The sequence below is a fragment of the Notechis scutatus genome, chromosome 4 (assembly GCF_049901735.1).
Source record: "Notechis scutatus isolate UNSWTSFEM ecotype Mainland chromosome 4, rNotScu1.2, whole genome shotgun sequence".
Lineage (NCBI taxonomy): Eukaryota > Metazoa > Chordata > Lepidosauria > Squamata > Elapidae > Notechis > Notechis scutatus.
In genome coordinates this window covers 110,807,170-110,833,118 of record NC_142012.1, presented here as the reverse complement: position 1 = coordinate 110,833,118, position 25,949 = coordinate 110,807,170, and the positions used below count along the sequence as shown (strand labels likewise).

General features: G+C 35.6%; 1 protein-coding gene across 8 annotated transcripts in view; it reads left to right on the top strand.

Annotated features, from left to right (window-relative positions):
* TACC2 (transforming acidic coiled-coil containing protein 2) overlaps nt 1-25,949 on the top strand; it is a 161,059-nt gene that overhangs the window by 483 nt on the left and 134,627 nt on the right. For all 8 annotated transcript variants that reach the window (XM_087964386.1, XM_087964385.1, XM_087964384.1 and 5 more), the window contains exon 2: nt 17,969-18,047. In XM_087964386.1, coding sequence (XP_087820512.1) covers nt 18,015-18,047 — 33 coding nt within the window. In that variant the 5' untranslated portion in view covers nt 17,969-18,014. The remainder of the gene's footprint in view (nt 1-17,968; nt 18,048-25,949) is intronic.

The following is a 25,949-nucleotide window of genomic DNA, read 5'->3' as shown; positions in this document are numbered from 1 at the left end:
ACACTTTTATAAATTCTTGACAGCAGAAAGCTTGATGTATATTGTCAACTCAAGTTTGCAGTGTTACCAAAAAAAGGCCTTTGTTCTATATTTTGTATTTCTTACTGAAACTTTCATTTTACAGTCACTCTCAGACTATTTGTTTGCTAGCCCACGTGATCATCAAAGCAGAAAGTACATTTTATTTTTTTAGCATATATAAATGAAGTAATGTTCTCATGTGTCATAAAGCCAAATAAGAATGCTGTGGTAACATGAGTTGTGCTAATATAATTGTTTTAAGGGGGTAGGATTATACCAATGATTCTTGTTAACTTGTGAGAAACTTAAACATGTTATTTATTAACTCCCATGAGTTTATTTATTGGCTCTCAGTGTCACACAATACAGTAAAATATAGGAAAACATTTCCAATCCCAATGCCTGGTGTTTTTGATTTCCATCCATCAAAGTATGTGCTAGAAATATATGGTTCTTTTTTCTTACCTTGAGTGCTTCTAAAAATAAAAATATTGACACATTCCTGTGGTCTCCATGGCTTTTTATGCCAATACTTAAATTTCATTATCTTGTTAATTTTGTTGTGTTCTATATTAACTGAAATAATCTCTAAAGTTTATTAAAATTAAATCAATGCAATACAGAACATTCAAACTACATTTTAAATCTTTGTATCATGCATGGAAGAAAATGATTGACCCATACTTAAGTGTCTTTCTCAACATTATCATTATTTTATATCTGTTACAAATTTCGTCCAAGGCATTAATCAGCATGGTTACCTAAGAAGGGCAGCCCTAATTTAGACAAAGGCCTATCTAGTTTAGCTTTCAGTTTCTCAGAGTAAATAGTAATGTAGATTCAGTATTTCTCAACTTCAATTGGCTGTCTGGGGAAGTCCACACATCTTAAAGTTAATAAGATTGAAAAACACTGATTTAGATAATAGTACAGATATTACTACAACAGTTCAATTAGAGACTGTTCAAAGTTGCAATGGCACTAAAAAAAGGACATATGACCATTTTCACACTTATGACAGTTTCAGCATCCCCCTGGTCATGTGATCAAAATTATTTTGGCAACTGATTCATATTTATGATGATTACTGTGTCCATATGTCCATGTGGTCATGTGGTCACCTTTTGAGGCCTTCTGACCCCCCCAAAAAATCAGTGGGAAAGCCAGATTTACTTAACAACTTTGTTACTAACTTAACAACTGCAGTGATTCACTTAACAACTATAGCAAGAAAGGTCATAAAATGGGGAAATTTATTTAACAAATGTCTCACATAGCAATTAGGCTAAATTGTGGTCATAAGCCAAAGACTACCTGTAGTCTCCAGCAAGGCAACGATTCTTTCCTGCTGTGGTTTGCCTGCGTCTTTATACTTTTTATTTATTTATTTTTATTTTTCTTTATTTATTTTTGTCAATTGCTTACAAGATAATAGGTATAAGTAAGAACATAGTTATGAATACATGGATACATATAAGAAAAATAAAAAAAATAAAAGAAACAATAGGACAGGGATGGTAGGCATGTTGGTGTGCTTATGCACGCCTCCATCAGACCTCTTAGGAAAGGGGTGAGGTCAATAGTAGACAGTCTAAGGTTAAAGTTTTTGGGGTTTGGGGAAGAAACCACAGAGTCAGGTAGAGTATTCCAGACATTGACCACTCTGTTGCTGAAGTCATATTTCCTTCAATCAAATTTGGTGCGGTTAACCTTGAGTTTGTATATACTCTTTGTGAACTTTGAAAAAGACAACACTGTCAAAAGGGGACAAATCTGTATCAACATCTGCTAAGTCATATGGTAGTAAAGTATCTTTATCCAGTGTGAGTGCAAGGAATGAGTCACAAGGATCATGTTGCATGGAGAAGTTCTTATTTTATACCAGGGTTTCCCAACCTTGGGAACCCATGCTGGCTGGGAAATTCTGGGAGTTGAAGTCCAGAATATTCCCAAAAACCCTTTTTTCTTCTTTTTTTTTTTTTTTTTTTTTTTTTAAAAAAAAAAAAAAAAAAAAAAAAAAAAAAATTTTAATTATAAAAAAACAACCCCCCCCCCCCCCCTCCAAACATAAGAAAAAACTCAATTGGAAACAACCTCTATTCTTTCAAACTGAAAACTTGAAATAATAAAAACCCATTAAGAAATTACTGTATGTGTACACTTTCATGGCTATGGTATACTTTCTACAGTTATTGGTTTTTGTCTTGAGTAAAGTGCAAGATTCATAACTCATGTTTATTCAACTGACAGGTGTTAAATGATCCCTTTAAGTACTTAGACTTTTCTCATAATTTTTGAAACAATTTTATGTTTTGAAGCTAGATGAATCCCCAAGTCACTGGACTGCCATTTTGTGCAACCATTGTTAGGGTGCAGGAAAAAAGAAAAGAAAAGCAAAAAAAAAAAAAAAATGAACAAAAACATAAGAATTAAAAAGGGTGACATATCTGCAAAAATTTGAATATATGACAATCTTAGCTTAACATGACATACATTCATCATACTTGATAACATCTGATGGTTCTTTTCCCCCCATTTCATCCTATCACTACGACATAGGTCAGGCTGACTCTTCCAGTTCCAGCCCATCCTAACTATGATACATATTGCTGAGTTATGCAGTGAACTTGGTAATATCATTGGATAGTCGGTTTTTTTTTTTAGCATTTTATATTGTACTTCCATTTGGATGGCTGCATTATTATCAAAACATGTCAGACATGGAAATTGAATTGAATTTTGTTTTCTGAAACCGCAAAGGGAAACAGGAGAAATAACAGAAGGAATCCTACAATTCATACGAAGTTATGTAAAAGGAGGGGAAATCAGCATTGACCCCATTTGTTGTTGTTTTCTAAAAATGCTTTGCAGAATATTTTCCATGTTTGTTTATATCACTACACATTAGGAGCAGGAATTCAGTAGACTAACACTTAAAATAGCATCTGAAATTTTAACTCTTTCTTAAGTTGCATGAAAAGTTACAAGTGGGTTACAGTTCATATTTAATTACTGCTTTTACAAAAAAGAACACACACTAAAGATAGGAAGACAAAGAACTGAAAATAATCTCTATTGTGAATATCCCAGAAGTATTCCAGAACATCAATAGAAGATGCACTGAATTAAAATAGATTCTTATATGCCAGAATTGTCTTAAAGGTTTTGGAATAAAACAGACTGATTCGGTTACAGACATTTTTTCAAAATGTCCTTGGCAAGCATATAGTGTAATGGCTAAGTAGATTCTCAGCCATACAGGTCATAGTGGTCCCAAAGGTGATTTTTCAACTGGATTTTCTTGGTGTTTTTTTTTTAAGATGTTTTCCTTCTCATCCAAGAGGCTTCTTCAGTTCAGACTGGATGGTGGGGAATGGCCATTTTGTTGGCACATTAAATCAATGTGCCAAATTTAAATTTATCAAGACTTCCTTATTCCTAGAAAAAGAGTGAAACTTGTAAAACTCCTGAAACAAACAAACAAAAACCCTCCCATATATTATTTTAGAGGAGATAATTTACTGTAAAATCATTTCCCTTTTTAAAACAATTTTGAAAACATATTATCTAGATCAGAGGTGTGAAACTCAATTTCACTGAGGGCTGCATCAGTTGTGTTTAACCTTGGGGGCCAGGTGGGTGTGGCCAGGGTGGGCGTGGCCAGGTCGACTTCACTCATGTCTGGGGCCTCTGTGATGGCTCAAGGGCACTGCCAGTGAAAATGAAACTTGGGTGGCTGCGATGGCTTCTTGCAACCCTCACCAGCAAAAACAGACTGCGGGAGGGCTCCCGAGCTCCGTTTTCCCTGGCAGAGGGTTTCAGGAGGTTGTTGCAACCACCCAAGTTCCGTTTTCGCTGGCAGAAGAACTGCGGGCCGATCCTTCACTGTTTCCAAGGTAGCCCCGTGGGTGAAATCAAAGCACCTCGCAGGCCGGATCTGGCCTCTGGGCCTTGAGTTTGACACCCCTGATCTAGATCATACTGAACATGTCAGTCTTCCCAGGAAGATCAGACAGGAAAGGCAATCAGATATGCTAATTATACTTTATTATAAGGCTACATTAATAGAACCTTGCAAATCTGATAGTACAAATCTCCCATCATCTCTTTTACAGCCTGAGAAGTTAAGGAGGTTCCTTTATGAGCCTCTTTCTCTGCCCCATTATGCAGCTGTAGGCTATGCCCTTTCTTATCCGATAATTCTCTGGGCATCCTCTCTCTCTTTCTTCCCATCCCTGGTTGTTTCCACAAACAATTAACAAACAAGAACTGATAGGGTGAAAAATGCAGGAGAATGTTGCTAATATGAACACATTTTTGAATAGCATTAAATACTGTATGAGACCATTCTGAATGTGCAAATTAATAAGGCGCTTAAAGTTATGCTACTGCATAATCCAGATAAGTGACATCTGCAAACAAAGGTACTATTTAATATGTTGCTGGTGACTGCATAGTCTTGGCAAGTACCATAGGTTTGCCATTGAGTTTCTTTCCACATGTTGTAATACAAAAAAATCCATTGATGCCCTTTTTTTCTTCTTTTCTTTGCATTTCCCTGTTCATGTTTGTATATTTTCCCCCTTTCTCTTCTTACAGTATTGTTGTAAAGCAATACAAACATGACAACTGATTATAGTTTAGAATGAAGTAATGAAAAACTCTTTATTTCATTTGGGAATCTGCACACTTGAGTTATATAGCTTTGAAAGAAATATCTTAGGCATCAGGAACACTGCTTAGCAGTTCTAAAGTAAACACATTCTTTGACTAATTAAATTTCTCGGGATGGACAAGTTGGGACTTGACAAGTGTTTTTCCTAATTCTGAGTTTTGATCAAGGGCAAATGAAATGGAAGGTAAGATATTAGTCCTGTGTTTTCAGCAAGATTTAACCTCCCTCTTCAGGCATTTGGAAACCTAGCTGAAAACTGCATATGCTCAGTTATTCCTACGATTATTTGGAACAGGTTGCTGCATAAAAACCACGGGGAACCCTACATATTTTCACATATTATTGCCACTAGTGAATAAATTCATCTTTCAACAACAGAACAGACTTGTGCGGGCATTGGATGCAAAGGATACTAGAGCCAGATTTTGACTAGGTGTGTAAAATTAGGTATGGATGCAGTAGGTAGGAAAGGCTTTTTAAAAATTTGATTATTGGATGGTATGCAATGGAGAAAACTTTGGTCTCCTTCTTCCTTGCCAAAAACCTGGATGAAGAGCCTGGTCTTCACAACTTTTCTAAACCACAATAGAATGGACATAATGCCCAATCCTTTAGCATTTGTTGGCTGGTTTAAGAGCTAGGCTGTGATAAAGTCACCATCATCATTTTAGCCATTGTCTATCCACTGAAGGATGAAGGGCTCTTCCGCATATTTCCAAGAAATACGGGGGCCAATTGGGCCTACAATACTTGCTGATGTCATGGATCCATTTTGTTTTAGGTCTCTTTTATGGACGCTTTTTATCAAGTGGGATCCATTCTATGATGGCCTTGGTCTATCTCTCATCAGTTCTTCTTGTTATGTGACCAGCCCATTTCTATTTCAATTCTTTTACTCTCTTGATGATATTGTATACTTTCGTTTCTCCCATGTGCAGGTCTTTCTATCTTGTCTTGTAATGCTGAGCATGTATCTTTCCATAGTTCTTTGCACCACTTGTAGCTTTTGTATTGACTGTGAGGTTATTGTCCATATTTCACTGGCATATGTTCGAGCAGGTAGCGTGTGATAAAGTATTTATTCATTTGTTTCCCTGAAATTAGAGCAAACTCAGAAAACTCCAAAAGTTATAATTTTTAATCTGGCAGGAAAAAAGACAATATATTTAAAATTCATGATTCAAAAGTATACCCCCTTGTAATTTTACTTAAATATAAATGTCAACTAAATGAAATTAGTTCTGTCTTGCCCACACTCTTGTCTTTTTGGGGTGTGGGCTTGCCACTCAAGAGCCATGTGTGGTCTTTAACCCAGAAAGCATGTACCCTTCTGATTGAAAACATATTCTCTCTTAACTAGTTGTTGCATGCTGAGAAGTTCGCATCTTGCAATTTGTTTTTTGTTTTTTGTTACTGAATAAAACAGCTAATTATAGGACCAGTGAAAATATGTGTTTTGAGGTGAATGGCAAACTTACTTGCTGTATGATAACTGTTTCATGTGTGCACTACAATCACCACTTATGTCATCATTTTTGTAGCTTGAAGTGCTTATTGGTGAAAATTTGAAGCTGGGTATATATCAATGGAACTGAAATAGTTAGTGCAGATGGTTTGAATTATGCCTTGGGCAAAGCAACTATTGAAGGGAAAATGTATTTTAGGGAAAACTGCCTGTTAAATATCCAAATTATAAACTGATAACTATATGGAACTACTTTCTATGTGAGAATATTACAGTTACTCACAAATCTGGAGTACAATATGTGCAGGCTGTGTTTCTCCCAAATGAGCCAGAACTGACCATTGAACAGAAAGTTTATAGAATCTATCTTCAACAATTGCCTAACCTTTCTAAAACAGACATAAGAAAAAAAATCATTTTATTTGTTAAGAGAAAGACTATGGAATGTTTTATTTTCAACACTGGCCAACTTTAACACTTTTTCAAAGTGCTTTCCAGAGTTCTTATTCAAGAAATAGTTATGGCAGCTCACAGCTAGTATTTTGACCACAACAATGTGTAACATTTCTGGGAATGTAAATAAAGCCCACAACTTCCCAAAGTTACTTTAGGCTTTTCAGAAAACTATATATATAGAAACCTGACATATCAAGTTCTAGGCATGTCATGCCAATTAGAAGTCTCCAGAACAGGGATTGACAAATACTGGTCTCAGGGCCAAATTCATTGTCAAGTATGGAGTTGTTTAGAAACCCAGCCTACAGGAATTTATTTATCCATTGTTGCCTCTATTTATGTACCCATTAATCCTCTACACCAGGGGTGTCAAACTGGCTGCCCACAGCCCAGATATGTCATGCATAGGCCATGCCCACCCCAGCTCCGTGAAGAAAAAAACATCCCAATACGTTATGTGACGGCAATGTGACACCGCGTGTTTGACAACCATGCTCTACACACGAGTCTGGTTCTCCAAAATGCTTTCCCCTTTCTAGCAATAAGTCATCATCTCAGCAAAAAAAAAGTCAGAAGCCTTGTTATTTCTTCATCCCTTTCAATGACCCAACTGGAGATCCCAGGCATCACAAACTGATTGTATCAGTTGTTTGCTTCTGCTGAGAAACAGCTGAAATATTACTATGTTGACTAGGATTACAAGAAATGCAAATGGCGTTTCCCTTTCTGCTATTATTCCTGCTGGATTCTCGATTGCAACAATTCTCAGATACTTTACAGTTACCAAGTTACTGGTAGAAGAACTGCCTGGAAGAATGTACCACCGCTGCAACTGTGGGATTCAAAGTTTTTTACTAACGGTTCTGTGGGTTTGGCTTGGTGGGCATGGCAGGGGAAGGATACTGTAAAATTTCCAGTCAGAGGTGGTATTTGCCGGTTCTCCAAACTACTCAAAATTTCCACTACCGGTTCTCCAGAGCTGGTCAGAACCTGCTGAATACCACCTCTGCGCTGCTGGGATAATTTCTCAACTTGAAATCACTGGTGTGAGGGCAGCATCCATAGTGTAGGCGAACAGTGAGACCCACAGGTTGCCAACCCATGATTTAGAATGAGATACAGATTGTGATGGCACAAAACCACTTATGTCATAATAGATGTAATGACTGAAGTCTTGGTGGGTGGTAGAGAAAGTTTAATGTCAGCAACCATGAGAGGATTGAAATGTAAATTTGATGTATGCATTTGATCCTCTCAAACTTGCATGTAACTGCCAATTTTAGCTGCTGTATACAATGTACAGTATTCTGACTTACAACTTGCTTCTGCCAGGAAAAAAAGGGAAGCAGTATAGATGTAAATGAAATTTTTGTGTGTGTATGTTGTATGAATGTTCCTCAAAAAAGTTAGACAGAAAAATTATTCCAAATAATTCTTATTAATAACAGGTTAACACCGAAGACCTAAGCATTGTTCTAACCTTATATATAGATCACATTCATTTCTGCAAAATTGGAGACATGGAATCTTACTTTAAAATAGGGATTTCATCGGCATAGATAATTTTAGGACTGGTGCCAATAAGTCTGGCCTATTTTTGGCTCCTCTTCAGATTTAATTATTAAAGTCTGAGGGTAGAGTTTCTCTATTTTTAAGAACAATTCTTCTGCAGAAGAGAAGGGCATTGCTAAAGAGATGCTTTTCTGGACAATCCGGGTACTGTACACAAGCAGGAAATGCCACAATTATTGTCAATATTTCAGAAAGTTGGAAGAATTTTTTTTTGCAAAAAGTTTATATTATTGTTACTCTGGTTTAGCATTAGAATAATTTTAATAAAACCAGCCACTTTAGCTCAGAGATGAGCATGTGACGGCAATGTAGTAAACAGATTGGGACAAGTTTAGCAAAAGAGGACAGGAATAATAACAACAAAAATCTCTTCTTTAGTATCATTCTGAACTAAAATCAGGTCTTTCAGCTCAAGACTTTCAGATTACAGTGGCTGAGATCACACATTATGTTTAGCCATAGTTTATGTTAACCATACTCTTTGAACAAGTCACTGTTGGTTGTTTTTACTCATTAGACTAAGCATAAAGGACGGTTAGTAAAACACATTTTCTAGGATCACACAATGAGTGTAAATCAAAGCACAACACCCAAAATAAACTTAGTGCAACAGTATGTGAAACAGTTTTGAGAAGACATTGCTGAATACATTTTTTTTTCTCTGTATGATGATGTATCAATGATACAGCAAATTCTTCCATATAGATTTTCCAGTGCAGGTGATGAATATAGAGAATATTTCTATATGTATATTTCTGATCTAAGAAGATAATCTTTTTATGTGACCAGGCTGAATTCAATTCAATACTGGCAATACATTCTTAAATTAAACTTGAATTCAGGGGCAGCCTGGTCCTTAAATCTAAAACTAAATTTCTTCCTCACAGCTGCTACTCAGTACCTAAGTCCATTTTGTGGATCCCAGGATGCTATAAAAATCATAATAGATCCCATAAACCTGAAGCCTGCTCAGCAATGTCTTGCTCCAAGTCCACAAATAACTAAAAAACCCTTTACTAGTAAGATTTATAACATAATGTCTAACCTTGGCAACTTTAAGACAACTCCAGCCAGTCCGGGGAATTCTGGGAGTTGAATCCACAAGTCTTAAAGTTGCCAAGGTTGGACACCCCCGATTTACAATAAATGTCCCTCAAGTACTGTAATTTGTGTGGTTCCTTTCTACATTTCCTACATCCTCTAAAATGTGGAAAATTCAAAATCACACATGTGGGAGTCAATAACTATCAACCTTAAATGTGTTTAGCTTTTGAAAACAGATATGGCCTGACCTTTCAGTAACTTGGTTTTATGGCTGAAAGATGGTAACATCAGCTATTAGTAGAGCTAGAGCCAGTCTGTTATAGGAAATGCGATCCAGATTGGTTTGGTCATTAGAGTAGCAGATTAGATTTTGTGTTTGAAGCACTGAAGGCTTGTGCCATCTGGGACAATAGAAGCTTGCTTTGTCCATTTCCATTCCACAAGGCCCCCTAGAGCTTTTTTTCTTCTTTTAAATCACCCTCATGATCCAATTAAAAAGTGTGATAATGTTGTTTAGCAAATGATGTTCAAGCAACAAATCACAGACCACAAGGCACCTTGCTTTATTAAACGACTTTTTGTTCTTTCTAAGTGATGTACACACAGTATTATTTATAGGAGGTACACCACAATAACCTCGCTAAACTGTTAAGTACTAAATGCCTACTGTTTTCTTCTCTTCCTTCCGAAAAGATTTCTGATTCTTTACCAACACTCCCAAGGTAACTGCATCTTGGAAAACTAACCTTTGTGGGAAACCAAAATGATTTGGCACCTGTCTGTAAATTATAAAGCTCCATCCACCAGCAATCATAATTACCTCTGATTAAGCTGTCCAGGAACAGGTTCATGTAGTCAGGAAATCATTTGAATGAATCAGGTGTGGAGGATGGAATTATCATCTGCATACTTGTCAGAAAGTGGCTTATAGTAAAACAGCCCTAATGTGATTTGGCCCTCGGTCAATACTGTGCCAAAGTGTGTCATCTCATTTCCTGAGCATATCTTTCCCAGGAATCTGTAGGACAGCTGTATCAGACTATGGTGATAAAAATCAGAAGGAGTTGTATAGCATCTTTTCCAAGTGGCCGATTTGATGAACAGGCACAAAAGCTCACAAAAGCTTATGGCTTTTCATATAATTGGTTAGTTGGAAAGGATATAACTAAATTCCTTCTGATTTTGTCTCTGAAAAAAAGCTTCAGTTTTTACTTCTCATTCTTACGATGTTTTCAACTTTCTTTTGATGGCTGTCTTGAACTTATTTGATTGTAATAAGGTGGCATGAGATGGTGGAATTTTTCTGTCTATAGCAAGGATGTCCAACTTGGTAACTTTAAGACTATGGGATTTAACTTCCAAAATTCCCTAGCCAGCCATGCTGGCTGGGGAATTTTGGGAGTTGAAGTCCATAAGTCTTAAAGTTGTCAAAGTTTGACACCACTGATCTCTAGCCTTTCTGGCTGTTCTTTCTGCCTGGGTAAAATAGCCCTCTCAATAGAAAGCATTCTGTCATGACTTTTCTCTGAATATATAATAATTGACATCTGGGAAGTCAAGGAAGTTGTAGACTGCTGAAAAGATAAATATACAATGAAAAAATGTACTTATGTTACAGGGAAGTAAAATGTAGACTACCTTTGAATATTTCTCTGCATTCTCATTTGGATGAGGAAAAGGCAATTTATTTCTCAAACTTAAATGGACATGCTTTAAAAAATTGTTGTTTCAAGCAATGTCCATTGATTCCATATAAAATTCTCATATTCCATATATATATATCAGAGATCTTTGCTTCAGTCTAGTGGCCATGCAGAGTTTTGGAATCTTGGTTTGACAGCCTTCCTTTAACTTCCGCAAATCAGTGAAATAAACAAATTATTAAATTATAGATTCCATCACCTCTAGCCAAAATGGTCAATTTGTGGTTAGAATGGTTGAAAATTATACATCCCAATGTTCTGGATGAGATGTAAACTGGTGAGACCTGTAGTATGAAAGAAAGCTATAATTACTGTAATAAGTGAATAATGTACTTTAAGTTTTGTTCTGGAGCAAGGATAGAGATATCCTGATGTTGTTCACTATTTAACTGAAACAGCAGACAACTCCAACTTTTTCTGGAAAACCATAAGCTCATGACATTGGCAATTCCCACTCTTGTCATAAGAAGAAAAACAAAGCAATTAAAAACAAATTATTATAGGAAAAAAGAAAAATTATGTGGTCTGCAAGGAATAAGGAATACTAGTTTTTTACATAAGGATTTTAAAACTTGTGATCTGAATGACGTTTGAAGTAATGCCAACCAGAAATCTATCACCTTGTTTTCCTAAACATTCTGAGTAGGTCTATGCAACCTAGTCTCCTTAGAAGTAATTCTCAGTCCTGTGGGAATCAGTAATGGATAAGCAGTTCTCATAAAATTGAAGAAGGCATTAAAGTGTATCCAGGGTCAGCCCTAGTAATAAGCAATTTGTGACATCTGAATCACATAGGTGATCTGGGAGGGCAGCCCTGATTATTTCTTCTGTGTTTCTAGATATTTACTCCTTTTTATCACTGGGCAAAGCAGCATAGGTCACATGTTCTACCTTATGTTTCTAAGCTATCAGTTGTAGATCATTGTTCTTTCAGTTATTGCTCAAACAAATGAATAAGTGAATGTTCATTTTATTTGCATTCTTAATTTTAATATTTTTCACAGATAAGTATAATAATTTGCCTACATGCATTTTCCAGAGGAAAAAGTCTTAAGAAGGGTAAGATAAAGCTTTTTGATTGGTAACGTTTGGAACATTCTTTCAGGAAGAAGTCAAAATGAAAAGCTTGATCTGTTTAATTGGTTCATGTCAGGCAACACTAGGGAGCATCTTCAGAGACTGTGACAAGGAAAGAACATGCCTGAGCATGCAAAAATCATGCGATTTGCTAGTGGATTTTCTTTTCAAATAAAATATCACTCCCCAGATCAATCAAACAAGTTGCGTTAGGTTTTTTTCAGGCACAGTTGATGTCTGGTACAGTTTTATATATACATTACTATATATATATATATAATATATATATATATATAAATAAAAAAAAAAAAAAAATATAAATATATATATATATAAAAAAAAAAAAAAAAAAAAAAAAAAAAAAAAAAAAAAAAAAAAAAATATATATATATATATATATATTGGCTACTAGACTCATTGTTAAATTAAGTATAAACAAACCGTACACATTTTGCTTTTCAGTGAGGTAGAAAACATGTCACTGAAGAATAGTAATTTATTTGTGTAAAACATGGGGGAGTGGCAGCTAAATCTTTTGATTGCTAAGAGAAGGTGGTTTCACTGGATCGCCTCTTTCTTTTGAATAGACAGCAGAGGGATTTGGTAATATTCTTTAAGATAAGAATGGCAGTATTTTAACCTCTTTTTCTTCTTCCTATCATATTTTTTTTCATTTTAGCTGAAAAATTACACTGCCAAAATTCAGTCAATAGGCAGTTTACTTTTGGTTCTGTAATCCGAGGGATTATAAATGCATACCCATGACATGTGGGTTCCCTTCCCAGTCTTTCCAAAGCTCTGGCTGTTTCTACAATCAAGATTTGTCTAGAATCCATTTATTCATTTGTGCTGATGTTAAATGTTATTAATAGCTATTAAGTCACCAAGTAAAGCAGGTGCCATGCTTTTTGCATCAGCACATTTCAGTGAGTTTCTGGCTTTTATATTCTATCTTTCCATTGTGACTCACCAGGAAGTCATTTCCAGCAGAAAAAATAAGGCTTGACAAAAGCAAGCAAAACAAAAAATAATCATTTTTGAAGGAATTGCTGAATTCATTAAAAGAAAAACAAATCCATGCATGACCTAGTCATCCAAGTAGATTTTAAATTATTATTTACTCATTACAAATGCCTACAGCTGAAACATGACCTGGTTAGATTGATTTCTTGAAACTCTTTCTCTTTTTGTACTTGTTCTTCAAGCATATGCCTACTGGATCTGCATGAATTTATCTCATGAGTACCAAACTGTAATCCAGAAGACACAGGTGTAAATTCTCTGAATGTAGCAGCATGAGAAGTAAATTTTAGCTGGTCTTTCATTTTTATCTGTGGTAGAATGAACAAGAGATATAATGGCTTGTGTAAAATAAAGCTTCTTTTCTCATGAAACAGCTCCCAGTTCTTAGATATATAGTGTTTATGGCCATAGAAGAGTCTTCCTTTGACCATCTCAGTGTAGTTAAAAGAAATTCGCCATAAAGCTCATAGGTTTCAGTGGTATTTCTTAGGAAAATATAGGAAAATAACCAAACATCCTGGCTCATTTTCTGTAACTCCAACATATGAATGATATTTTTCACTTTTATTTTTATTTAGCAGTTATTGAGTGTGTTAACTGAATGACTCTATACCTGGGGTGGAGTCAGCATCTTTGCTCAACAGGTTATGCTTAATTGAAGGTGGGTCATTTAAATGAAGGGTAAATGCATGTGATTCAGAGCACTAAACGAAAACAGATAGAGCTGGCTGAAGCATTATAATTGGGAAAGAGTGAAGTGCTTGAATTCCAGAAAGGATCCAGATTATATCTCCCCCCACCCCAATGTAGGTATGCTAAAATTTCTTATGAGTTCAATTTTTCTAATGATTTAATTAGATCAGATTTATATATGTATCTGTAAATATGTATGTATTTATGTAATTTACATTACATAAAACCAGCATGTTTTAAAAGTGTCCTATCTAAAACATAGCATGGGATTCTAAAATTGATCGCTGTATATGTAAATTAAAAGAATAGCAATATTCTCATTCGAGTATGTTAGAATATGAGTGGAAAAAGGACTTTACATTACAAGATGGACTGCAAGGAACTGAACAGAGAAAATATTGTCATAAATGAATGGTAGCTATTTCTACTTCTATTTTGATTATAGATCCTAAATGTTTATTCAGAAATAAATATTTCACTGTGTGTCTGATACCAGCATAGATTTAACTGGATTCAGCCATAATAATGTTTGTTTTGGATATAGCTGCCTTTTCTTAACCGAGAAGTATAGGAGGTAAAACATGATCTCTACATTATAGAAATGTATTAACTCAGCCTTTTACAGTTTATTTATCAAATGACAGTCTCATTTTAACCAGATTATACTATATGCACGTACAAAGTTTTTCAAATTGATCTGGTATTAGCTGTTTTTCTATTTTAAGAGGTAAAGACCTTAATCAGATATAAAAACACAAATATACTTCAATTTACACAAAGAACTAAAGTGAGCTGGAATGTAATTTAAGCAGATATGTGCAGTTTATTTCAATTTAAACTGAATTTAATTCCATACAATTTGATAATTTGAGTCAATTTGAGTCAGATTGATTTGATTTTACACATCAATTAAATTAAGAGCATTCACATTGATAATTTAATTTAAATTGGTGATCTAATTTATGAAGTTGATACCTAATTGCCTTCAGATTAAAACCCTGAAATGAAGCTGTATATTATACCCTAATATTTAGGGTATAAAGGATTATTATATGAACTGTGATTTCCTAAACTTGGCATATTACTAGTTCAGAAATATATTTCAAACAGTTTAACCACAGAAGTTTAACAAATTTAAGTTCTATAAATTTAAAAGGAAAAATAGGCTGAAAGCATGAGTTATTAAACCAAGTACAAATCTTTCTCCCTCATCTTTCATTATATAACTGAATACGAAAACTGGTTCAGTCTCAAATTAGACACTATGAAAGCAGACCGGTTTTTTTCTTTACATGAAAGCAAAATTGTTCACCCATCATGAACAATCTAAATTGTGACAATGCCCAACTATTTAGCTAAAAGAGAAATTTAATGATGTATAAGTTGTATACTTACCACTCCCAGATTACCAAAATCTGAACAATTGTTAAATGGCAACAAGGTAATACAACAATCTCTATTTGTTACCATATTTGAAGCCCAGAGATAGTATATGCTTGTCCATTATAATGCAGTAACATATACTGTACACTGCCAGCCAGTTTCATGCAATGGTTAAGCCAACAGACCAGAAGCTAGAAGACCGTGAGTTCTAGTCCTGCTTTAGGCATAAAGCCAGCTGGGTGTTCCTGGGCCAATTTCACTCTATTTTCTCTTAGTCAAAGAAAGGGGTAATGGCAAAAAATTCTAAAAAACCTTATCAAGAAATTGACAAAGACTTTTCAAGACAATCTCTGAGAATCAGACCCGACTGAACAGAAGGAAAAACAACAATACCTACATAGGATACTGCTAGAAGATGTAGATCACTAAAATACCTGACTGAAGAAGTAACAAGCACCAACTGTACTTTCAACCAAGAAACACTTAGTTGAAGGAGCTGCTGCAGATATATGGAAAGAGAAAATTCCAAAAAATAATAAAATGGATGAGAGAAAATACAAACCTCTCCCCATCCAATATATTCTGTTCTCACACATAATTAGATTTGACACTGTCACATGTATAAATCTTTATACGAAACTAAAATGAAACAAATATCTTCCAGGCTGAAAACTTATCCATGCTTTACTTGGGAGTGAGATCAATGCTAGTTAGTCAAATATGTTCTCAATAAACAAAATTATACTGTAATGCAGTAAGCCCTGAATTTCAGCCTCAGGCAAAGGTGGGGAAGTTTCTTGTTAACATTCTAAAGCATGGCAACATAGTGAATGATGTAAAATATACATTAAGAGATCAACTTTAATCATCAACTTCATACATATTCATATATCACATGGGAATGAATTAGATGCTGAAATTTTGGATCTGGTTGGAATAAAAGATGAAGTAATCATTTAGCACATAAGAGACCTATATATGTTTATGTGTATGATCTGGTTCATATGTTGCATTTAGCCATAGCTTCTTTAATTATGGTTTGCTGAATGAACCATAATTGGCTAGATTCACAATTATCTTTTGATGAGATAATTGACCTGATTCCCTAAAATTTATCTTTGGACTAGATTTAACTCTTTAAAGCTAATAATAATATCACGTTAGGGCTTCTGTCTGATCTGTGAACAATTTTGTTGCTCACTTTTATTGCTTAGGAGCTATAGTAGTGTGCCATCGATTTCCTTTCTATCAGATTCAGACTCTCTGGATTAAATATTTAAATATTTAATAGTGAAATTTAAAGTAGGAGGAATGGCAGCAGTATTATCAATATGCACATGTTAGTATGGCAGTGTTAATTCTATATTTGATTCTTGCTCACCAATAACTTCAAGAAGACCAAAGAACTCAGAAACAATGATATGCTTTGACTGTCTAGTAGGTCCTTAATATAGCATCGATGGCTGGCAGATACCTGCTTTTTTGTTTACTTAATCTCTCTGTTCCCCCCCCCCCCCCGCCCCCCAATTTTGTATTTTCCAAAATTCTATTTGAATTAAGTGGAAAGGTGAAAGGTTGCAGAGTGTCCTGCTTCTGTCCTGTTTCAATTATACAAGTACACACATAGTTGCCATAGAAATTATTAATTTACTCAAGGTAATAGCAGACAAGGAAAACAAGTCTGTGGAATTTGGAATCATAGTCCAATCATGGTTTCCATGTTAAATTTAATTATGACTGAATTTGTGTTTCAAATATGAGTCTGTTTCAGACATATTAATACTATTTCAATGGCCATTCTCCCAACTCTTGAATAATCTTACTGCTATATTGAACTTATATATATTTGTACATTGTGCACTGGTTACAGACTTCAATACTTGGAAAACTTGGTATGAACTTGTTATCGGAAGCAATTTCCAGCTATTGTGTCTGGCTGTTTCAACTGATACTGAACAAGAAAAATTGCAGACTGTATTTCAAGAGTTCGGGTTTTGATAAGCTAGATTTTTTTTTTTTTTTGCAAAAACAAGAACTAAAATAACTGTTATGAAAAAGTATGACAGAATGTAAGGTCCTTGACCTATACATAAACAAAAATCAAATTAAAATCTTACATTGCATAAATAGGAGAAAGAAGCACATCTCACTTTGGGATCGAAGGAGCAATTAACTGGTGTGTATTGTTATTGTGATGGAGTAGTTTGGTCTTAGCTTCTACCCTTGTCCAATCTAGCCTTTGAATATAGGCAGTGACAGATGTAGCAAATAAGTTAAGTAATAACAGAGGTGGGTTAAGATATTGCATTGCCTAGAGTCCGTACTTGCAAGGGGTCAAGCCCAAAAAATCTTGCCAAACTATTCATTTAAGAGTCCAACATTTATCTATTTCCCCTTTGTGGTGTTCTCAAAAGTATGTCACTTCACTCTACTCCCCAAAAGAACTGATGGAGTAGAGTTGTACGAACATGTTGATAGTCTTTGTTGTGTGTAGGAGGCGGGTCTTATATTGCTTTTGCAATAAAGAGGAAACATTTCATTGTTTTGAAATGATGTGGGCCCATTTTTCTTCTTTTTTGCTTTGACTTGTCATCCTGAGGATAGTCATGAGCGTACAAGTGTCTATGATTGCTCCCATCTGCCATATGGGACTGAGCAAAGAAGAACTTCAAAACGATGATTGGCAGAAGTTAGATCTGTAATGTAAAGCTATCTTTTCAAGCACATACCTGCTAGGCTTGGGGAAAATTTCTATGGAGGGGGAGGTCAGGGAGGCACAAAGCAGATTATTTTCTTCTTGGGTTGCTATTTTTCCTCACTATTGGAAAATCCCTGATGACTGTTTGTTTCTTTCAGCTGATATTCTTAATGCAAAGGTTGACTCCGATATTTTCCTGTTGAAATGGGTAATGAAAACAGCAGCCAAGAAAGTCAGGTGAGTGAAGAAAACATTTTCTTAAAATTACTAAATGTTATAAGTTAAAGGACAAGATTCACAATGGATAAACAAATGCCATTGGTGTGAGTTGAGTGAAAAAAGAGAGATCAAATTGTTTTTCTGTTTGTGCAAAAGTTCCTAATGTAGAAGGCAGAGATCTATGGCACCAAACTATGTGCGCCAGTAATTTTTGAACTCTAAAAAGAAAAATAATTCAGAAAATGCTAGAAATGTCCCATGTTATGATTTGGGCAGTTTAGGGTAGAGTAATATTGAACAGATGGGGGAGAAGGATTACTGGTTTGGAAATATTTTTGAATCCTCTTCAAGATTCTAAATAATATATAGCCAGCAAGATACAGGTAATCCTCAATTTATGATTACAGTTGAGCCCAAAATTTCTGTTGCAAAGTGAGACATTTGTTAAGGCAGTTTTATCCCATTTTGCAACCTTTCTTGCTTTACAACTGTTGAGTTGAATAACTTCAGTTATTAAGTTAGTAACCTGGTTGTTAAGTGCATATGGCTTGGATTTGCTTGTCAGAAGGTTACAAAAGTTGATCACATGACCCCACATGACTGTCATAAATATGAATCAGTTGTCAAGCATCTGAATTTTGATCACGTGACCATGGGGATGTTGCAATGGTTGTTCAGTGTGAAAAGCATCATGTCATTTTTTTAGTGCTATTGTAACTTTGAACGGTCACTATATGAACTGTTGTAAGTTTACCTATATTAGTCAACTTGGATCTGGTAATAGGGAACCAGATCTTTAGAAAAATAGAGTTGTAGAATTCTTGCTCTGTCCCATCAACTCTTCACATTGTTTTTCTGACCTACTCATTTCACTTTGCAGCTTGCATACTCCTACATTCCAAACTTTGTATATTTTCCCCACCCATCAGATTCTGTAGCTGGATTTTCTATGTCAACTATGTAGGAGAAATTAAAGAAAACTGTGCAGTTTTACTGATCTTTCTTTCCCACCCACATATAACCACACAAAATGCTGCAAAACTTTTTATATAGAATCTGAAAATTTCTGAGAATTGCCCAAGTCTTTGTCATCTGTAAAGATTTGATATGTTTTCACTCTTTTTAGGTATTAGTAATACTTGGGGATTCTCTTAGGAGCAAAATGTGTGCTTCCTATATTCTGTAATGTTGAGAGTGAAAATATTGGACCTGAACCTTTCAGAGGAAGGAGAACACAAAATATAGTTAATTGTTTCAAGAATACAAAGCATGGCAGGGTTAATATGAACTTAAATTATTATCAACACTGCAAATTGCACCAAAGCATTGGTTATGCATTATTGAGCAGGACTGGTTCTGTTATAAAGCTTAGTGAGAAGCTTAGTAAGTTGCTTCATAGACTCTGCAGCTTCAAGTTGATATGGACAGGTATAGACATCAAATAAATAATTAAATCCTGTACATACATGCATACCTACATACATAAAGGCTGGAAAAAATAATGGTGTGTTTAGAAAATATTGCAATGCCATAGGTTTGCCATAGGTACAAGGTAAGGAACACAAAGCACAATGAAAACCTCTAATCTCTGCGACACAACTTTATATTAATATTTAATATTATTGAAAACTGTAGTATATTGTAGAAAATTAAGTTACGGTTCTGAATTTTCTAAAAGTGGGACTTAGTTCCTTTCATGACAATAGATTGGTCATTTGGATTCCTTCTGCCACATGATTTCTCCCCTGTCATTCCCCTGAGAGTTTCTACATAAAGAACATTCTGTTAAATTATAATGTGCTAATATATTTCATAATCATTATGTAAGGATAGATAGACAGATGATAAAGGCAGAGACAAACAGACAGACATTGATTGACTGACTGACTGACTGACTGACTGACTGACTCTTTGAATTCTATCTATGAGTTCTATCTTTGAACTCTATTCTATCCAAAGAATAGAATTCTTGGGGTCTTACAGTAAAAAATAATATTGATAAAGATACAATAAAAACAAATAATCCATAAATACAATTATCAAACAGAGCCCATGTATTCTGTGGGTTTTTTGTTGTTTTTCTTTAGTGTCTTCAAATTAGTGTTGACTCTTGGCAATTGCCAGGACAAGACTTTGACTTTTCCTGGCATGAATTTGAGAAATTGTTTGCCATTGCTTCTTTCCTAGAGTTGAGAGAGTATGACTGGCTCAAAATGACCCAGTTGGCTTTGTGCCCACAGTAGATGCCTTAACCACTACACCAAACTGGCTTCCAACATACACTGTTTCAGACGCCAAAATTGTGTTCATACAGGAAGATTAATAGTGAAGCTCTATATAAATTTACTTGCCAAAAAAAAAAGCCTCATTAGCTTAAATCAATCAATATTAGTGAAACTGAAACTCTTGACTAAAACAATTTCAGAATTACTCTAACTACAAATATACTGCTGCAAATAACAATCACATAACTCTTTGTTTCCAGACTATTACTTAGATTGCTATTTATCTATAGAGGTACAGACTATTTGACTACAAAGCAATTATGGTCTATTCAGAGCAGCATTTTAGCAACTGTCTTGTTTTTCGTATCTGGCTACTTTAGCAATTGTTTCTGAAATCAGACTCCTGACACCAAGGGATGGTCCTTTGGTCAACTTCCCAGTGTTCACTTTCAACCACTTATGGAGGAAGTGAGTCCTTTAGAATGAGGACACTGATGTATTTAACAGATGAAGGTTTACGTCTGTGCCAGATAGATTATGCTCTACCGGCATAGCACAAAAGTACAATGGGAGATGCACAAAATAAAAAAAGTTTTACTACAATATTTTTTTTGCAGGTCTTCATCTGCCTGTTAGCAGTGTTATTAGGAATGGAAACTTGGTGTAATTCATCCAAACTGACTTCCAGCCAAGACACAGAACTATATCATGTTGCAACAACTGCCTTAAAAGGCTCTGTGTTTATAATGAGGAAAGTACTGCAGGAAGAAGACTGCTGGGGGATGGGTGAGAGAAAGAATAGAGAGAAAGGACCTCTGTTAACTTGAACCAATTAAAAATTGCTAAAACTCCCCCGCATCCTTCAGGCTTTCCAAAGGCAAAACTTAAGTTCAAAACCTTTTCTTCCGCCCTCCCCCTTTTCTAAATGACAATTAAATCCTTGGTGATTAATAGGGAAGGTTTGTCATCCTATACACTGATATCATCTTAACAATGACATGATAAGAATTACAAACATAACTTTTGCAGAAATTTGATGGATAAAAGCTTATGCTGTTGAATACTATTTAACAGAATTTGTTCCAATTCACTAATAGACTTTATCAGTAAGATTCCTGTTCTCTTTGTCTATGAGGTTATTTCTATTTAATTTAAAAAAAAAACTTGTTTGAGGAAAATTTGTTTTGAGTTTTTGGATTAGAATAGAAGAGAATAACAGAGTTGGAAGGGACCTTAGAGGTCTTCTAGTCCAACCCCCTGCCTAGGCAGAAAACCCGACACCACTTCAGACAAATGGTTGTCCAATCTCTTCTTAAAAACTTCCAGTGTTGGAGCATTCACAACTTCTGGAGGCAAGTTGTCCCACTGATTAATTGCTCTATCTGTCAGGAAATTTCTCCTTAGTTCTAAGTTGCTTCCAGTGGTGGGATTCAAATATTTTTACCAACCGGTTTGGTAGGCGTGGCTTGGTGGGTGCACTTTATGCACATGCACACTTTGCATGCACGCACGTGCCAAATGTGAATTTGCACAGGCACAGAGGCATTTCTTCTAACTCTCCTCCTGCAAGCCTGCACGATCCCGGTCACTTCAGCAGCTGCCGCGCGGCACTCTTCTGTGCCACGCAAAGCAGCTGCACTTCAAATTCAGCAGATAAAGGTGAGTATGGGAGCCCAGGCGGGCGGGCGGGCCCAACAGCAGAGCGGCAGAGAGAACCGGTTCGATCTCCGCTGCTCATCGCTGCTACCGGCTCTGCCAAACTGGTAGAATACCACCACTGGGTGGTTCCCTCCTTGATTAGTTTCACCCATTGCTTCTTGTCCTGCCCTCAGGTGCTTTGGAGAATAACTTGACTCCCTCTCCTTTGTGTCAGCCCCTGAGTTATTGGAACACTGCTATCGTGTCTCCCTAGTGCTTCTTTTCATTGAACTAGACGTACCCAGTTCCTGCAATTGTTCTCCATGTATTTTAGCCTCCAGTCCCCTAATCGTCTTCGTTGCTCTTCTCTGCACTCTTTCCAATTGTTTGATTGTTCAGGCTTATTTTATTCTTGCTCTCAAAAGGATAGTACACACATTACAGCAATGTATTTATTTCATTATAAAACAAGAATACATTTAATATTACTGCACTGCAGGTATAAAACAACGGTAGTATAAATATCAATTCTGGGAATCATTATATACTCTTTGATTAAAGTAATGTTTTTATGCGTGCTCTTGAGATTATGGCTGTTCTTTTATAATCATGTTTTCTTAAGCAACCCAGTTTTCTAAGTTCATATATTAGAGTGAATAATAATAGTAGCTACATTCACAGCATATTAGACTAAAATACCTAAATTTTGAGTGCTACCATTTATTCATATATATGTATATGTATATGTATATGTATATGTATATGTATATGTATATGTATATGTTTTCAATACAGAAGCCTGATGATGGCAGATGAGATTCTGCCGAAACGTTGCTACAACTTTAAAAGCACAACTATGACGATGTGGGAAAATACCCGAACAAAGCTGAATACCATACATACATACATACATACATACATACATACTGTGTGTATATACGTGCATTGTTTCTGTGTCTCATATAAATTTATGAAAATTGGGTACTGAATGGAAAAGTTCTATTTGCCTACCCCACTGGGCCTGCCCCAAACGACAATCTTCATAAGTCTCCTTAATCAGGGTCAACCAGGGTCATAATAGTAAGTCCAAAAAAAAAAATATGACTTCCCCTTTCTGTAATCTGAAGAACATTTTACTATCTTTTAACCCAGTATCTGGTAGAATCTAGACTCTAGAGAGGCCAAGCATATTATATTCTAAGGTATATTATGAGATTACAATCATACCTACAAAGTATAATTTGGCTACCCCCATAACATTTGCTTAAAATATTAATTTTATTAAGAACACAAAATAGCAATGAAAAACAAGGAATCGGTGTTAGTCTTAAAGGCTTAAGCTTCAGAGATATTTAGAAAGGGAAACACAGGTAGATCCATCTAAGATGTGATGCCAGCTTAAACAAACTTATCTTTGAAAAAAACAGAGCATTTCCTTTGAGCAGAAAATAAAATCAGATTTAATGCTACTCTATCTGGTTACTAATCCCTTCTAAAAAATGTATGTGAGTTAAATTTCTTGCATCGCAAAAGATTTCATTACATTGCTTTAGTAGCAGAATTCTTAATTAGTATACAGGTGAAACTCAAAAAATTAGAATATAGTGCAAAAGTTCATTTATTTCAGTAATGCAACTTAAAAGGTGAACCTAGTATATGAGATAGATTCATTACATGCAAAGCAAGATAGTTCAAGCCGTGATTTGTCATGTGAGATGATTATGGTTTACAGCTCATGAAAACCCCAAATCCACAATCTCATAATATTCTAAAATTAGAATATTATGAAAAGGTTCAATATTCTAGGCTCAGAGTGTCCCACTCTAATCAGCTAATTCAGCCATAACACCTGCAAAGGGTTCCTGAGCCTGTAAATGGTCTCTCAGTCTGGTTCAGTAGGAATTACAATCATGGGAAAGACTGCTGACCTGACAGTTGTGCAGAAAACCATCATTGACACCCTCCATAAGGAGGGAAAGCCTCAAAAGATAATTGCAAAAGAAGTTGGATGTTCCCAAAGTGCTGTATCAAAGCACATTGATAGAAAGTTATGTGGAAGGGAAAAGTGTGGAAGAAGAAGGTGCACAAGCAGCAGGGATGACCGCAGCCTAGAGAGGAGTGTCAGGAAAAGGCCATTCAAAAGTGTTGGGGACTTTCACAAGGAGTGGACTGAGGCTGGAGTCAGTGCATCAAGAGCCACCACACACAGACGGATCCTGGACATGGGCTTCAAATGTCGTATTCCTCTTGTCAAGCCACTCCTAAAGAACAAATGTCAGAAGTGTCTTACCTGGGCTAAAGAAAAACAGAACTGGTCTGTTGCTCAGTGATCCAAAGTCCTCTTTTCTGATGATAGAAACTTTTGCATCTCATTTGGAAACCAAGGACCCAGAGTCTGGAGGAAGAATGGAAAGGCACACACTGCAAGATGCTTGAAGTCCAGTGTGAAATTTCCACAGTCTGTGTTGATTTGGGGAGCCATGTTCACTGTGCTTCGTTAAGTCCAGGGTAAATGCAGCCGTCTACCAGGAGATGCTTCCTTCTACAGACGAGCTTTATGGGGATGCTGACTTCATTTTCCAGCAGGACTTGGCACCTGCCCACACTGCCAAAAGCACCAAAACCTGGTTCCATGACCGTGGGATTACTGTACTTGATTGGCCAGCAAACTCGCCTGACCTGAACCCCATAGAGAATCTATGGGGCATTGCCAAGAGAAAGATGAGAGACATTAGACCGAACAATGCAGAAGAGCTGAAGGCCGCTATTGAAGCATCCTGGTCTTCCATAACACCTCAGCAGTGCCACAGGCTGATAGCTTCCATGCCATGCCACATTGAGGCAATCATTGCTGCAAAAGGGGCCCAAACCAAGTACTGAGTACATATGCATACTTATACTTTTCAGAGGTCCGATATTGTTCTATGTACAATCCTTGTTTTATTGATTGCATGTAATATTCTAATTTTCTGAGATTGTGGATTTGGGGTTTTCATGAGCTGTAAGCCATAATCATCACAATTATGACAAATCACAGCTTGAACTATCTTGCTTTGCATGTAATGAGTCTATCTCATATATTAGTTTTACCTTTTAAATTGCATTACTGAAATAAATGAACTTTTGCACAATATTCTAATTTTTCAAGTTTCACCTGTATATATAATGTGTGTGTACATAAGTGTGTTTATATATGGATATGTGTATGTATGTGTGTATGTATGCATATGTATATGCATATGTATATATGTATATTTGTGTGTGTGTGTATAAGTATATATCTACATATGCACAATACTTTGAAAGTTCTCTCTTTTCTTCAGCAATATGCTTTTTCAAGAGAAATTCAAAAGAACCCAAATTCCCAACAAATTTGTTCCTTGCTATTTCATTTCAAGGAAAGGGGAAATATTCTTGCTCATAAATTTAACAAACCAACTTTTATACACATATTATTAGAGGGACAGAGAATTAACCTATAAGTCAGTTTTACATATCATATGATCTAATGGGAATTTTCATAAGTTATCATTACTAGAGGTACCAGTTACATAAGGGAACTGTGTATAATGTAATCACATATACAATCATTGAAGAATACAGAATAAATGAAAGAAACTATTCTTTCAGATCACTCTCTAAAACTTCATTTAAGACAGTAATGTAATATTAGCTTCAGATCATCTGTGCTTGCATTTTCATTCTTGAATGATTTCTTGCAACTTAAAACACTCATACTCCAAAGTCTAAATGGGTTTATAATTAAAATGTGTTAGTGCAATTTCATATCTGTCTTTTTGATTTTTAAAATGATATCAACTATTTCAGTCTAATCAAAATACAAGTACAGAACACAATAGTTTGTTATAGATGGGCAACATTTTAGGGTTTGGGAGCTGCAGGCAATCTATCATCCTTTCAGGGGGCAAAGGAAACTGTCCAGTATTGTGTTGTTGGCTCTGCAATGGGAGAGGATGATTGCTAATTTTCAGTCTAATTTTGGGGTTCCTTGGGATTTTAAAAGTTGGAATAAGAGTGATGAACTAGCAAACTTCCT